The sequence below is a fragment of the Apteryx mantelli genome, chromosome 15, assembly GCF_036417845.1.
Source record: "Apteryx mantelli isolate bAptMan1 chromosome 15, bAptMan1.hap1, whole genome shotgun sequence".
In the NCBI taxonomy this organism is placed as follows: Eukaryota; Metazoa; Chordata; class Aves; order Apterygiformes; family Apterygidae; genus Apteryx; species Apteryx mantelli.
Genome location: NC_089992.1, coordinates 10,740,964 through 10,754,999, shown reverse-complemented (window position 1 = coordinate 10,754,999; position 14,036 = coordinate 10,740,964). Strand labels below are relative to the sequence as shown.

General features: G+C 40.2%; 1 protein-coding gene across 1 annotated transcript in view; it reads right to left on the bottom strand.

The window, feature by feature from the left end:
• The window catches only part of IL16 (interleukin 16), a 38,750-nt gene extending 26,719 nt beyond the window's left edge, over positions 1-12,031 (bottom strand). Inside the window, exons 1-2 of the mRNA XM_067305277.1 lie at positions 11,982-12,031; positions 6,911-7,322 (exon numbers count right to left, since the gene is read on the bottom strand). Of these exons, the coding sequence (XP_067161378.1) occupies positions 6,911-7,322; positions 11,982-12,031 (462 nt within the window). The remainder of the gene's footprint in view (positions 1-6,910; positions 7,323-11,981) is intronic.
• Between the last annotated feature and the right edge of the window lie 2,005 nt (positions 12,032-14,036).

The following is a 14,036-nucleotide window of genomic DNA, read 5'->3' as shown; positions in this document are numbered from 1 at the left end:
AATTACTTAAAAAAAAAAAAAAATTGGGCTGGAGGGACATGTGGCAAATATCTGTATGTTGTCAGCATCTGCACTTTTTTGGGTCCTGGATATAGATCACTGTATTCACATCCAAGTTATTGCAACATGACAGAAAATTAAGAAAAGCTGTTCTTTAGAAAAATAAACATTTGACCAATTCATGTGCCAGCAGCCGATTTGCACTGGGCTTTCTTCTTTAATGTCTTTTATTTCCTGTCTCACTTATTATTTTATGCATAGGAATACTGCTAATGGTTCCAAAAGCAGAGACATTATTTATTTTGCATCCTCCTCCCTTTTAATGTATCCTGCTGGTTTTGCAAGATGATTTATAGCTCTGAACATAGCAAATGGTGAAAATTTGTTAAAATAAGTTTGGCAGGTTTTGTGTGTGGGCAGGTGGATTCTAGGTCAGACTTACCTACTCATTATTGGAACATATGTTTAAATGCATATTAGCTGCCAGCAAATACAATACCTTAGCTTTTAAGAGGCTTTGCAACCCAATATTTAAGACTCTGGGGAAACTTTTATTTGCATTATACCCATCAACCTGAAGGTAAAATGAAAAAAGTCTGCAGGAGTGCATTATGAACAAAATTTGTATTTAAACTGAATCTGCTTGGCTGAAAGATTAAAATCAAAGGTGGAGCTCAAGAGCCTTCTTGAATGCAATGCATTTGTGTTACAGGTGAGAGTAAATTAATTTTTCCTGTGTTTCATTCTGGAAAAGTAATCTCCAAGTTCAGACCAGCTCCCCACCCTCACTCCTTTTTTTTCCATGTTAAATGTAGAGCTTCTAAGGATGTTTTTCTATCTGCCATTTAAGATATTTCTTTTGCCTTCATGTTCTCATTAGACATTTCTAGCCTAGAGTCCCGTCTGAAAACATCTCATTCCAGATGTTGTTTTGAAATAAGGGTAACCATGGCATCTGTGGAAAACTAAAAAACTTTTGTGCACTCTTAACGTAAGACACAGTAGTTGGATTGTCTGAAATGAAGTAAAGTGTTATACAAGGCTAGTTCAAGTAAGGTCTTTGACTCAGTTAACTAAGCGTATGATAATAAACTGATTGACTGTTTTAAAAAAAGTCAAAAATAAAACAAAAAAATCTAACAACAGTACAATAGTGAATTTAAACATTTGGCTTTTCTAGCCTCCTGACTGTGAAATGGCTCACATTTCCAAGATTCAGAGAGTACAGCCTTTTGGGATTTTTTTCAAGATGCATTTTTTTCGTCATCAGTTGTAATAGAAAAAAGGGCTAGAGTCTCTCTGGCACAAATTGATGTGACTCCGCTGATTCCGATGTGCCCCAGCCGATTCCTTGGTCCTTTCAAAATATTTATAGTAGATATAATTTGTTTTCCCAGCAGCAAATTCCCTTTGCACTTAATAAAATGGTAGAAGCCAGAAAGCCTTTGGATGATGCAAGAAGCAGGGCATGGGATTCGGGTTCTGCCCTCGATAGACAACTCAGCACAACAGATGTTACAGACAGACCTTTCTACCCATCATCTGGGCTTTGGTATGTTTTTCTGGGAACCTTTGCCCCAACCCACATTTTGCAGCACACGCTGTCTTTATATAACACCCTCTTTCCCAACTTGCTCAGGGATTAAAGTGGCCCTGATGTCACAAAAGCAAGAAGGCAGGGAATGCAGAGAGCGTGAACAAATAGAAGGAGGGAGGCAAACTCGTAAGTGCCTAAATAAATGCTTTGTTTTTCCATCCTGCCCATAGGCTCGTGTTTGAGACATTACAGTCTGTTGCCATAACACTTGTCCTGGTACCAAATGGCCAGATAACAGGCTCTTGCACAAAGGCAAGTTAACGAAAATACATTCTGGTGATGGCCAAGGGAGAGAACGACCTTTTGCTTTTTTCCTCCTTGAGGCAGGCGGTCAGAGACTAAGGGAAGTGAAGATAGAGATGTTTCTAAAACTGAGTGGAGCCATGCAGTCAGATCAGCCTGGATCCAATGTTTGCATAAAAAGCCAGCCCTTCCCTGTTACAGTTTATTCTAGATGGTTTTTCACCCTGACTGCCAGCCCCTCTGGTAGGTAATTATCAATGCTTTCCAGGGTATCAGCGGTGCAGTAAGGAGAAACCACAGACCATAATGGAATGCTCCTAGAAGCAGCACTCAACCCCAGCAGAGATAGCTGTTCTCTGAAGAAAGTGAGTTGATATTTTCTAGTCCTGTCCTTTCTCCCTACAACTGTCATAGCCTCAGACTTCTTAGTAACATGAGCAGGCGAAGCCATCTTCCACACAGTTTGTTGTGCTGGTGCACCAGGTACACCAGATATCACACCGTTGGCATTTTTTTTTTTCTTCTTTCCTTTTCAAGTCACCTAAAAATTACTGATTTTATGGGACTCAGACAAACTGTAAAGGAGATCTGCTTGCTTATACACTGTGGTGCTGGCTTTCCAGCTCTGTCCATGCCAGACTAAATGCACCTCATCTTAGAAGCCAAGTGGTCCTGGAGTAAGCTGAACAGATGGTACTGTAGGCACAAGGAGCAATAGTCAATATGAGTGAATATTGAAACACAGAAAATAAGTGAATGGAAAAAATTGTTCATACCCTCCTATCATTGCTAAACTTACATTAGAGAAGGGAAAAAAATCTTTGCTCTTTAGAATGTATGATGAAAGAAAAGGAGATACTTTGAAGAGGACATGAGAGATTAATGGATCAGACTGAGACATTCTTTCCTAGGTACCTTCTCACAAACTGTAAGTTGTTACGTGCTATAAGATTTTGATCCAGTTTTTCCTATCCTGGCTGAGCACAGAGCTCATACTGTTTTCCTGCACTATCAGCCAGGCAGAGAGAAAGATGATTGGGAAGTCTGTGAAGTGATAGCCCTTAGGGGGACATCTGCACTTGCCTTTCCACTGACCAGCATGTAGGTGAATGAAGCTGCTGTTGCAATGCACAAATAATGTTGGGGAGACAGAAGAGGAAAAAAGGAAAAAAGTGTCATTTGATAGGAAGTGGGGAGTAGTTGCATGATGTGCTTGTTCGCTGCAGGTTGCTCCTTTGTCTCCTGAGGATCACTAAGAGTCTTGTGAGTACTACCAGATTCTTTCTGCCACATACTTGATCAGAAAATTAGAATACTTTTCTTAGAAATTGAAAGGAAATAATTCTTTTTATGTTATAGCTTAAAAGAGGATGCTTTTCCCTGCCAAAATAGGTAGAAGTTTTTATTTATCTGCACAGTATCATAAAATGTAATGCAGTCTGTCTTAGTGATTCTTTAAAACACGTCTAAGATAACTAGCTACAAAGATCTCTGAGAGTTCCTAGCTAATAGGAATTCAGAAAATCATGATCATAATTTGCAAAGTCTTGGGATCTAATAATACATTGCACATTCCTCCCTGAAAGACAAAAGGCTTAAAGCAGTCTCTTAAACAGAATTTCAGAACCTTTTCTGGAGACTTTGACTTTGATTTTACATCAAAGTGTTTTTATTTTTCGGAAGAGTAAATGACCCATACTGAGGCCATAACACAATACACAGTTCCTGGATTTAAAGCCTGGAGAAGCTACTGACCAGTTTCTCTCATCAAATTCTTCACAACGCACAGAAAAGAAGTTGCCTAGAACACATAATTATGAACTGAACTCCTATCATCCATTACTGCCCACGTGACTTGATGTCTCATAATAAAGCTATAAATCATCACAGTAAATGTGGTGGGCAGCCTCACAACTAAATATTGTCCATCCTTGGCCCACTTGGTGGTTTAGTGGTATAAATATGGGCTAGGGATGCTTTGGTTACGAACAAAAATATGCGCAGTGGTACAAGTCAGGTTTTTTTGCATCGGGGGAGCTAACCTTGGTAATATTCCTTAGGGGAGTCAAATTTAGCCAAATACAAGGTTGCAGTCCCCTCACATGTGGCAGCACTGTACTATGGGTCAGAAGACAGGGGAACAGCTACATCACTTTGCAGTCCCACCCTGATCAGTGTAGGTCTAACTGGCACCAACACTCATGCATAGTTTGGTGAAAAAAGGAACTAACCTAACCTGGTTTCATATGAATTTCAGCCCTATGAAATTCTCTGATGTCTAATAAGATCCGAGTTCCAGCTCAAAGTTTTTGCCACGGTTAGGGCAATGAGAATGGAGCATTTCTGTGGGGATTCTCTGGAGTCTAATATGGGTTGTATTTATGCCGTGGTGTTTCCCTCAATGGCTACAGTAACAGTTTCTGATGAAGAGTCTCTAATTCTCAAATGAAGACTGAATTGAAAGGAATTGCCATTGCGATGCATAGATGCCCTATCTTCAAAAATTCTCCTCCTGATTCTCGTTCCTCTGTTCTAAGAAGCACCTAGTTTCTCAGATTGTTAGAATAGTATTGGGTCCTAGGACTATTCTTTGAGATCCTAAAGATTTTGGAATCACAAAAACATGCCTTTAACACATATGCAGAAGTCATGAAACACTGTGTGATTTGCTTGTGGTTTATGCAGTGGTGACTTCCACATAATTGACAGTGTGGCTCAGAGAGATACCTAAGTGTTTGTGCAGAAGAGACGAACAAGTATTTGGAAGACTGCTGTTCCAGATTTCCCCTTAACTCTGGAGCAGAGATGCACAATGAGCATTAAATCATGTAGCACTCTTAAATGTTTTTCTTCCCTTCTACCGTGACAGCAAAAATGAAGTTGTTCAGTTCTGTGAGAGCTGTTATCACCTTCAGAGTCATGTTTAGGACATAAGCAGAATAGTGGAATATCCTCAGAGAAGCCACAGAAAAAATGGAATAAATTTTCTTGAATGAAGACAGGGGGCCTCCAGCTCTGAGTCACACATCATGGATTTCTGAAGTGGCACATAGAGATGAAGAGAGTGTGGTACAGTGGGACTTGGAGAATGCTTGTTGACTTCTTTCTTAAAGAGAGAGGTTTTGAGCTTAAGCTCTCTAAAATGCATGGTACACATGAAGGTTGCTATGGCAGGCTTGTGCCATATGGAAGAGAGAGGTCAGTCCTTTCATAATATAGAGCAAAGCTCAGCAACAGTGGTACGAGGTAAGGTCAATGTAGCTTTTAGCAACATTTGTCCTACTTAGCTGAGATAAGACCTTTTAGAATCACTGATCCATGACTCTGAGAGGTATGGAAAATTAGCAAGTAGTGTCGGAAGGGGTTCCTATTGTTATCAGAGCTCTGGAGAAGAAATTTGATGTGCCCTGGATCTACAGTGCCAGTAAGCAACCCAAGCGCTGCTGTAAGGGCTTGGGTTGCTGATTTATGTCATTATCCATCCAGGCTCCTGACCCATCCTGTTCCATGACACTGACACTTCAGCCTAAGGAGAGGATTTATACCCTCCGCGGTTGTGTTAGTCTGCTCAGTGGCATTAGTTATGAGATATACTCCATTTCCCAGATGTCTTTTTGAGCTACCTACCAACTATTAAAGCAAATGAGCTAAACTTCCTTTCTGCAGTAAGATACCAAATAGTTTCATATGGATTTGCATCACAGCCGTTATTGGAACCCAGCATATTTTGGAGGTATGCAAGCAAGTAGATCATGGCAGCTGACAGGCATCTAAGAAAGCACTTAGAGGGGAGACTCCACAGAGGCCAGCCTCCTCTTCACTCTCACAAGGAAATCAGCAGAATGCATGTGGACCGTTTCCAAAGGGGAGGAGGCTGTGTGCTTCTGCAGGTGACTGAGTGTATTTTGGGTCTTGGGTCAGTTTCAGCTGTTTATGTTTTCTGTCAGAACGCAATAGAAAGTTGGCTTGTTTCTGTTGTCGTGTTATGGCTTTGGCAGGGGCTGAAATGCCTCACACCCAGAACGCTGTCCTGCTGCAGTCTTTGCAGTTTTGGGCTGCGTGCTGTGGTCATTACCAAGAAACTGAAGGAGTAAGGGGAGATTCAGATTTTCAGTACCACTTTGCCACTGGGTCTTTAGATGGCAAGATCTGGTTTTAGGCAATTTCTACCAAAGATATGTAAAATATAATATTTTTCTTACGTATTCTGTTTTAGGTGAAGGAGTCAGTTCCTTCACACAAGCCACTGTTTGCTCTGGTAAGTAATAACCACGTGTTTATTTCAAGTCTTTCCTCTAGGAACTGTTTTATTGGTTACATACACAGTCTGTGTGCCAGGACGACACAGACTGTATTAAGAGTCATGTCACACCTGCAGTGAGGTCCCCTCTGGGGTGAAGCTCACACACATCACAACAACAGATAGAGAGAAAATGAAGAATTATGATATCTCACTGAGAAGGAACTTTCTAAAGACATCTAGAATTCATTGCTCACACTGAAATATGGTCAGAGCTTTACGGTAAAAATAATTCCTTCCTCATTAAAAAATAATGTTGTAATATGAGGCTGTTAGAGTTCTGCTCTCACATCTCAAGAGACAGTGACATCTCTGGTGGTATAGAGCTACCACCACCTCCTTCCTGAATCAGAGAGAAAGACCTTCTGTCTGCTGAATCTCCTGTCTTTCATAGTATTAGCACAATTCATACTTGCATAGCTTGTGAGATCTCACAGTATCACTGCTTACAAATGCATGGTACTATAGTAACAGCTTTATATTTTGAGCAAAATAGCTTTAATGCAGGTAGAAAGCACCAGCTGTGCTGTCTGAATGCACTGAAAGTGGCCTAGGAGTCACTGATTTCAGTGGAACATCAATCAGCAGAGTGCAACAGCACAGCAGGGAGGCTAATACATTTTCATGCTGTTTATACAGAGCAGGAACACTGCAGGCTCATAAGCTCTGACAAAAACAGTGGAATCCTGCACTCCTGAGAAATATGAATTAATCCATTTAGGAACTTCTGTAATGGGAAACGTAACAATGAACTACACCAAGCTGCCTACCTTGACGAATAACTTTCTTCTCATGTTGTTGCAGTTTTCATTTGCCGCAGCTTTGGACTGGACCATGCTGGTGATCACGCGTGGAGGATCAGGTGGGCTGTCTTCTGTTTCTGATGTGCATGGCAGTTGTGTTCTAGAATAGCCGTCAAAATCCTCTTGACCCCAGTTGGTAGAAATCTCAAAGGAATCAGGGCATTTCTCATCTGGACTTGACCCATCGTCACTGTTTTTGGAATTGCAAAGTATAAGTGATCTTGAAATAGAGCGAAACTTTCTTGACTTCCTGTTCCCAGCATTGCTCTTGCGATCCATCTTCAGAGAGCTGGTGATGCTGCTCTTTTTCCTATCATTCTCCCATTTATGTGGCATGATACTTTCAATAACTTTCTCCGCTTCTCTGGAGCTAAATATCCTTCAGGAAAGGAAACATAAAAAGTGAGTTGCAATATACCCCACTTTCCCCCACTTAATAACCTACGCTACTGAAAAGCCCTAATGAATAAATCGAATCAACAGAGCCTTTCAGTCTGCTAACAGCCACGTGATATCTCATGACTTGCTAATTTTGTTTCTGTGCAGTGCTCTACTAAATTCTCCTTCACCTTTTCATTCTCTTCCCCTGCTCCCCAAGCACAATGGAGTGCTTTTAATAAATGTTTTTGATGCTTCCATTGTGCTGCTTCCTTTTGGCTTCTGCTGAATTTGCATGTTGAAATCCCAAATTGAAAAGGAAGATACTTAAAAGCATTATTCTATCCTCCTAACGTTATTTGGAAAGAGGAGGCTCCTTCTGAAGTTTGATTCATGAAACCGCTATAATTCAAACAAGATTAATCAAATTGTCGGGGTTAAGTTCTCTGCCTGGCACATCTGATTTGTAAGTGTTTTAGCAAAAGTAGATCTTAGCCATGAGAGAGTAAGGATTGTCAGGCTGCTGTAAAACTCCTACCTTTGCAGACCAGAACTCACTTAGGACTGTGCATTTAACAGCAACAGAGAGATCCATTGAAGCACTTTAGATGTGAATATCTGATTAGGGATTGAACTCTATAAAAGAATACAGCTCCAATACATCAATCAAAAAAGTGGCCCATTAAAGAAATGGTTTGTTTCAGTGTATGATTCAGCATACCAAATTAAGAGAAAATGGAAGAAAGGCTATACAAGAAAAATACGGCAAAAGTTAGACCTTTTGTAAAATGAGTAAAGTAATGAGTATGTTAAAATAACAAGGGGGAGCTTTGTTAAAAATGTTTCCACTTTCTTTCAGAACAAATAGTTTTATAGAAATATTTTGTTAGGTATGTGTCAGTCCTGGAAAAAAATTCAACAGGAGGAAGTCTAAATGAATTGTTTTGACTTTCTCACTTAGTTTTGATTATCATTTTCATTACAGAAGCTTTTGTATTCCCTTAACATAGGACAATACTTAATTAATAATATATGCTGTCATTCTAGAAAAAAGGCCTGTTGAAACCGAAGGATTTGCATAAATCACAGAAGGCTGTAGATGTTATACACTAAATTGGAAACCGATATAATTTGAAAAGAGATTCTTAAGTATAGCATTGAGAGAAAAAAAAAATGATACAATGTGCTATATACTGGATTTGTGGTTTTTTTCTGTCTATGCAGAATTAAGTAGGTATATGTGCACTTTCTACCTAAAATGCCACTGGTGATATAAAAATGGTAGAAGGCAGATTTTCTAAGGACTCCTCACAGTCACAGCAAGAAACACAGGCCTGTGAGTTCTGACCAAGCCAGATCCATCATATAATAAATCCTCAAGATTATATTTTTCTCTTTTTTCCCCCTCATACAACCATGGAAATCAACCAAGCTCTGAAGAAAAACAAAAACAGATGATAAATAATTTGCAGTGAGTACCTTTCTGAAAGAACTTTATGACATTCCTTGAGAAGTGCACAATTCAACATGCATCTGAGTTTGTCTGGATTTGTAAAAGAAAGATTTTGCATGTAGCTTTTTCAAGTGGTGCAAATAGGTCCCTTTATCTGCCAGGGAGAAGCATGTTAATTTGCGCAGTCCTTTCTGGCATTTTTGGTAAGTGATACTCCTATAAAAGTTCAAAGATAACTTATTTTATGTCTTGCCCATCCTAATATTGCTCTTCTCCTTAATGTCTCTCTTCCTGAACAAAATCCCTAATGCTTCCCAAAACTCATGTCCTGAGCACTGGATCGCCTTGGGTTTCCCAGCAGAACACTGTTCCGTGGCAAAATTAAAGTTTGAAAGTTCTGGGAGAACATGTCAAGTTCAATAGGACTGGTGGGTGTTCTGCCCCTCTCCTGTGTGTCTTTGGGAGCGTCTCCTCTTGTCGTGTGGGAGAGTCTGGCCCTCCTGGCTGGGAACACTGGACCCAAACTCACCAGGCTCCCAGTGCACCGCGCACCCCTACCCCCTCCCTGGCACAAGGAAACAGTCAAATTGAATTAGCATTTTCTCCCCCATTCTCTTCAGTACACAGCATGTTCTATGTCCCATGTTTCATTTTCTTTTTTCTTTTGTTCGGAGTAGCCTCCTTTCTTATGAATAGCAACAGGATTTGCAGCCATGGGCGAATGCAGCCCCGGCGTGGATGGAGGACTGCCCACCAGCACAGCCACGCTCCCTTCATGTGACAGGGACTGCACACTGAATGAAAGGACATCTAAGCCTATGCGTAAGGATACAGAGGCCAGAGGGGATGGTGAAAGGGATGACATGGAGCTCAGCTTTACCACATGGACTTTGTGGTTGACTTTGGGTTTTATTTCTCTAGCATTAATCTCCCTTTCTCCACAATTGAGAGAAGCTACTTTTCAGAACCTCTACTCTGTAAATTATTTTGAAGTACAGAGATGAAAAGTGCTATGAATTACATCAGAATAATAATTTTGAGAGCTGAAATAAGGAATCATTGTTGATGAAATTTAGCCGCAAAAGCCTGCAATTTGTCATATGCTTTTCTGTTGTTTACTTTGTATTAGTTAAAAGCTGACTGACACTCATCCCTACAAATATGTAACAACTTGCAAGGTTTGGGATTTTTTTGTTTGTGTTTTGTTGAAGTGGACCATTTTAAGTGTTTTGGTTAGCCCAGAACTTTGGATTACTTTATTATGCACCCACCTAATTGCAGTTTTTGAATTGGCAAGTCCCTATTAGAGTCCCAGTGTATTAAGAAGTTAATCTTGTAAAGCTTGATGTTGCTTTTCATGTATATCTGAAAGTATTTTGGAGGAAGGGAAAAATGAAATCTGGCCCATTAGAACAGAATGCTCTTGAAAAAGCAATATGATGGATAGGACGAGGGGAACTTCACACCTTGCTGACATATTGGAGTAATTTATGCAAGTACCTTCCCCCAGCACCTTGATAGGAAGCAGCAGAGCTAACTTGCCACAGGTCTGTGCAATGTGCATCATTGAAAGTCTGCGTGGGGGTTGTTGCTTCTTCTGTGATTCAGGCAATCCCTGTTAGACACTAGCAATAACAATGTCAGAAATGAGCCTGAATTGTACATTCAGATCAAAACAACCTTGTCTGTGGGGGAAAATTAGAAGAAAAAAACTTTTCATTCAAGGATTTCAGTGTTATTCAAAAATTGACTGCGCTCTTATCTCCCTAAGAAAGAGAATTAAATAGAGCCATTAAGCACATGGGTAAGCAGAAGACGAGGTAGTTTAATGGTTGAAATATGACCCTCTGGAGGTTGGCATGCTAGAATGAAGGACAGAGAGAGATGCAGGACTGCTCTCTCACTCTACCTGAAGCTGCTGAGCTTAAGAGGGAGCATTGCCATCAGTACTAAATGCTCCAAAAGGTGCCTCTCCAGCTAATGTTAGGCATCTGGGATGCAGGGAATACATAGAAGCACCTGTTGAAACAGTGAAGGAAACACAGCTCTAAGTGCACCCTGCCATCCCACCCTCCCTTGCAATGCCTCCCAAGGAATTCTGCCGTGTGCAGAGGGAACATATTTTCTGCCCTGCTCCATCAGCTCCTTTCCCCTTCCTTCCATCCCCCAGAGCTCAATCACCTCTCAAAGACCAAATTTAACCCTGAATGACTTACCTAGTATTTCAAAGCAAGCCAGTGGCTGAGCTGAAAATAAACCCAGTAGACCTGATGACTTCCAGTTAAATACTTGCTCTAAGTATTAGATCACAGCCCAAGTCTTAACTAAGGCTGCATCCTTTCCAGAGCTTCTGATTCAGGGTTGCATAAGTGACAGAAATAAAGGAGGCACCAAAAACACAGTCTATAAGTTTCCCGATATAAATATCCTGAAATGTTATTTTACACAGAAAACAGCATCACAAGTGCCAGAGAAGTTTTATGATTCATTGCCATCTTCCACCAAATTTAATTCAAGGTATTGTGGGCATGGACAATTACTTCAAAGTCAGTTCTCCAAGCCATTCATCTTTCTCTTCAGTGCACTCGTTGCTTGTCATTTTCTCTTGCCATTCCTATACCTCCAGTGTGCCTGATGGAAGTTGTCTGTGGTTTGTAATGCAAACCAAATGTTCCTTCTCTTTTTCTTTTTTTTCCCCCAAGCTTTATTTTTCCAGCTTTAAGTTTAAAAAGCCCTAACTCAATCTATCCTCTGCAAACAAAATACTTAATTTGAGCTGTGCCCATTTGGTTCAGATTTTTGGTTGGATATTAAACCGAGCATTTACAAGATGTAAATAATTTGGTGTAGCTCCCAGATTGAATGGTAATACTCTGCTGTTAAACAGACAGTAGGAGAGTTAGATCTGTTCTTTGCTAGCAAGAACAAGATGAGCTTTATATTACTAAGTGCTAACAGCATGATATCTCGCATCCCATTTTAATCTAGATCTTGTGATCTTTGTCAGATTCATTCCTGAGCAATACTATTACACTGAACTACTGCAGATGTCTAAGATTTCCACGCAATAAGAAGAACTAGAGATTTGGAAGTTTTCTAATAAAGAGCAAGGCACTTTTGGAGAGTTGGATTTACTGTTAAAAAAAAACCCAAAAAACAAAAACCCTATACCTATTGTAAAATAAAAATTCAAAAAGAGGAACTTACAACAGCGAGGCAGACAAACCTGACTTCTGCAGAAGGCTGTTCCTCTTCATAGGCCTGGCAAAAAAAGACAGAGTGAATAATTGAAAACACACCCTCATAATATCACGTGACTCAGTTTCAGTAATTCTGCTCAGTACATTGGAAGGGAGCTATTGTTTCCTAATTGAGGAAAATGTCAGCAAGGATAGATAAACAAAAGCAATGGGATGCAGTATTGGGGAAACAGTTTCCAGCAAGCTTCCAGCTACCCAAGGAAGACAAGACCATTTAAGGAGTTTGTGTCATTTGTTTTTACCCATCACTCTCTGGTCCTAGGATTGATGGGGTTCGGGCATGTTAGGCTTACTGTGAGGGGGAGGAAAATCCATGCTAATCAAGTGCAGGATTTCCTGCTGGAGGCCGAGACAGCCAGCATGTTTCTTGTAATTTTCAGCAGATATTTGAAGTGTTAAGCTAGTAAGACTTTCATAGGCTACTTCTGCTCCAGGAGCAAAAAATAATAGGAGCCACGTTTGAATGCCAAGTCCTTGTATTGTTCACCATGAAATGGCATGGTCTCTTCAGCCTACTAATTCTTGTACGCTCACCTCCTTATGGGCTAGATTGTAACTTTGTGATCCAACATGATCAAAGGCCCAGTAAATGGGTACGCTTTCTGTGGAGCATCCCAGGGAATGGGAACTATGCCTTGGATTCCCAGTTCCCTCTGTCACATCTTTCTTTTTCTGCAAAGTAAAGGGTTCACAGTCTACTCTACTATCATGGCAACTTCTCCCAGACAGCACTGGTGAGCTGCATCGACCACTGCTGGTGGGAGCAGCAGCCACCTTTCTGCCACATCCCTAGGCACAATCAGCTGGTTTTCATCTAACACACAGAGGCTGCTCTTTCCTCGCCTGTCAATCCTCAGTTCTGTTCACACACTGGCAAGTCACAATCTTGCTTCAGAAACCTACTTTCTCTCAGTGAATTTTTGTGACTGCTTTAAGTGTAAGGTAGGCACAAGATACCTACGGAGTTTGTAAATTAAAAAAAAAGTTCCAAAACAAAAAGAATTGTCTCTGAAATGGTTAATGTTAGTTTATTGAAATAGGGAAGCCTCTTCGGAATTTTCTCACAACCTATAAATCCTATACTTTTCTGGAAAATGTAAACAGAAACCTGAATTTTACACCTGGCCCCATCTGGTCATGGAAATGGTCAACAAGAGAGTGTTTAGACACCTGCTACCCTCTATGTGTTCTGTGGCTCTAAGATAGCGGTTTTACTGGTCTGTCACTAAACTCACAAAAGAGAGAGAGAAAGTATAAAATGGGTTTAAAATATTTTTCTGGCATGGACTCATGTTTATTGGTCTCCTGTTACCCCTAGATAAAATTTGCGCTGTGAAGACAAACATCTGCCCCATGAGAATGACAAACTGGGACAAAAAGCAAAGCTTGCTCTGCTCTGCTCTGTACATCATCTACAGTAGCACTGAAATCCTCTGTCCCTGATAATATAATTGTGGCTAATTTATATTTTAAGTGTTTAGAAAAAGAAGAGAATTCGGTATCTCTTTCCCAACCAATAAGATTTCAGGATACCAGTTAGCCAAAGGACATCTAATGTAAAGGGGACAGTTTTAACCTGGATCACTGGATGATAGTAAACATGGAACATTACCATACTATTTTAAATTCTAATTTTGTGGACAAACCATGCTTTGGCACTGAGTAGTGAACACTGGATAGCAAGTAGCTTTCCTGGAAAGAAGGAGAATTAGGGAGCTGATTTTGTGTTTTCTGAAACAGTTCATCACTGTATTTGAATAGAGAGAACAGTGACCTGGTATATAAGTTGGGGTTTTATAGTGCTAGTATTGTAAAATGAAATATTAATGAGAAAATAAAGCTGCATACTGTTTACTACTTAACTGTCTTACACAGTAACACACACATGCTTTTGTTTAGCAATAGAGAATTCATTCACACAAAATCTTAACAGCCCCTGAGTTTTGATCCAAACTGATTGAGTTGGAAGCTCAAAAGCATTAGAAAGCTTTTTTTTTTTTTT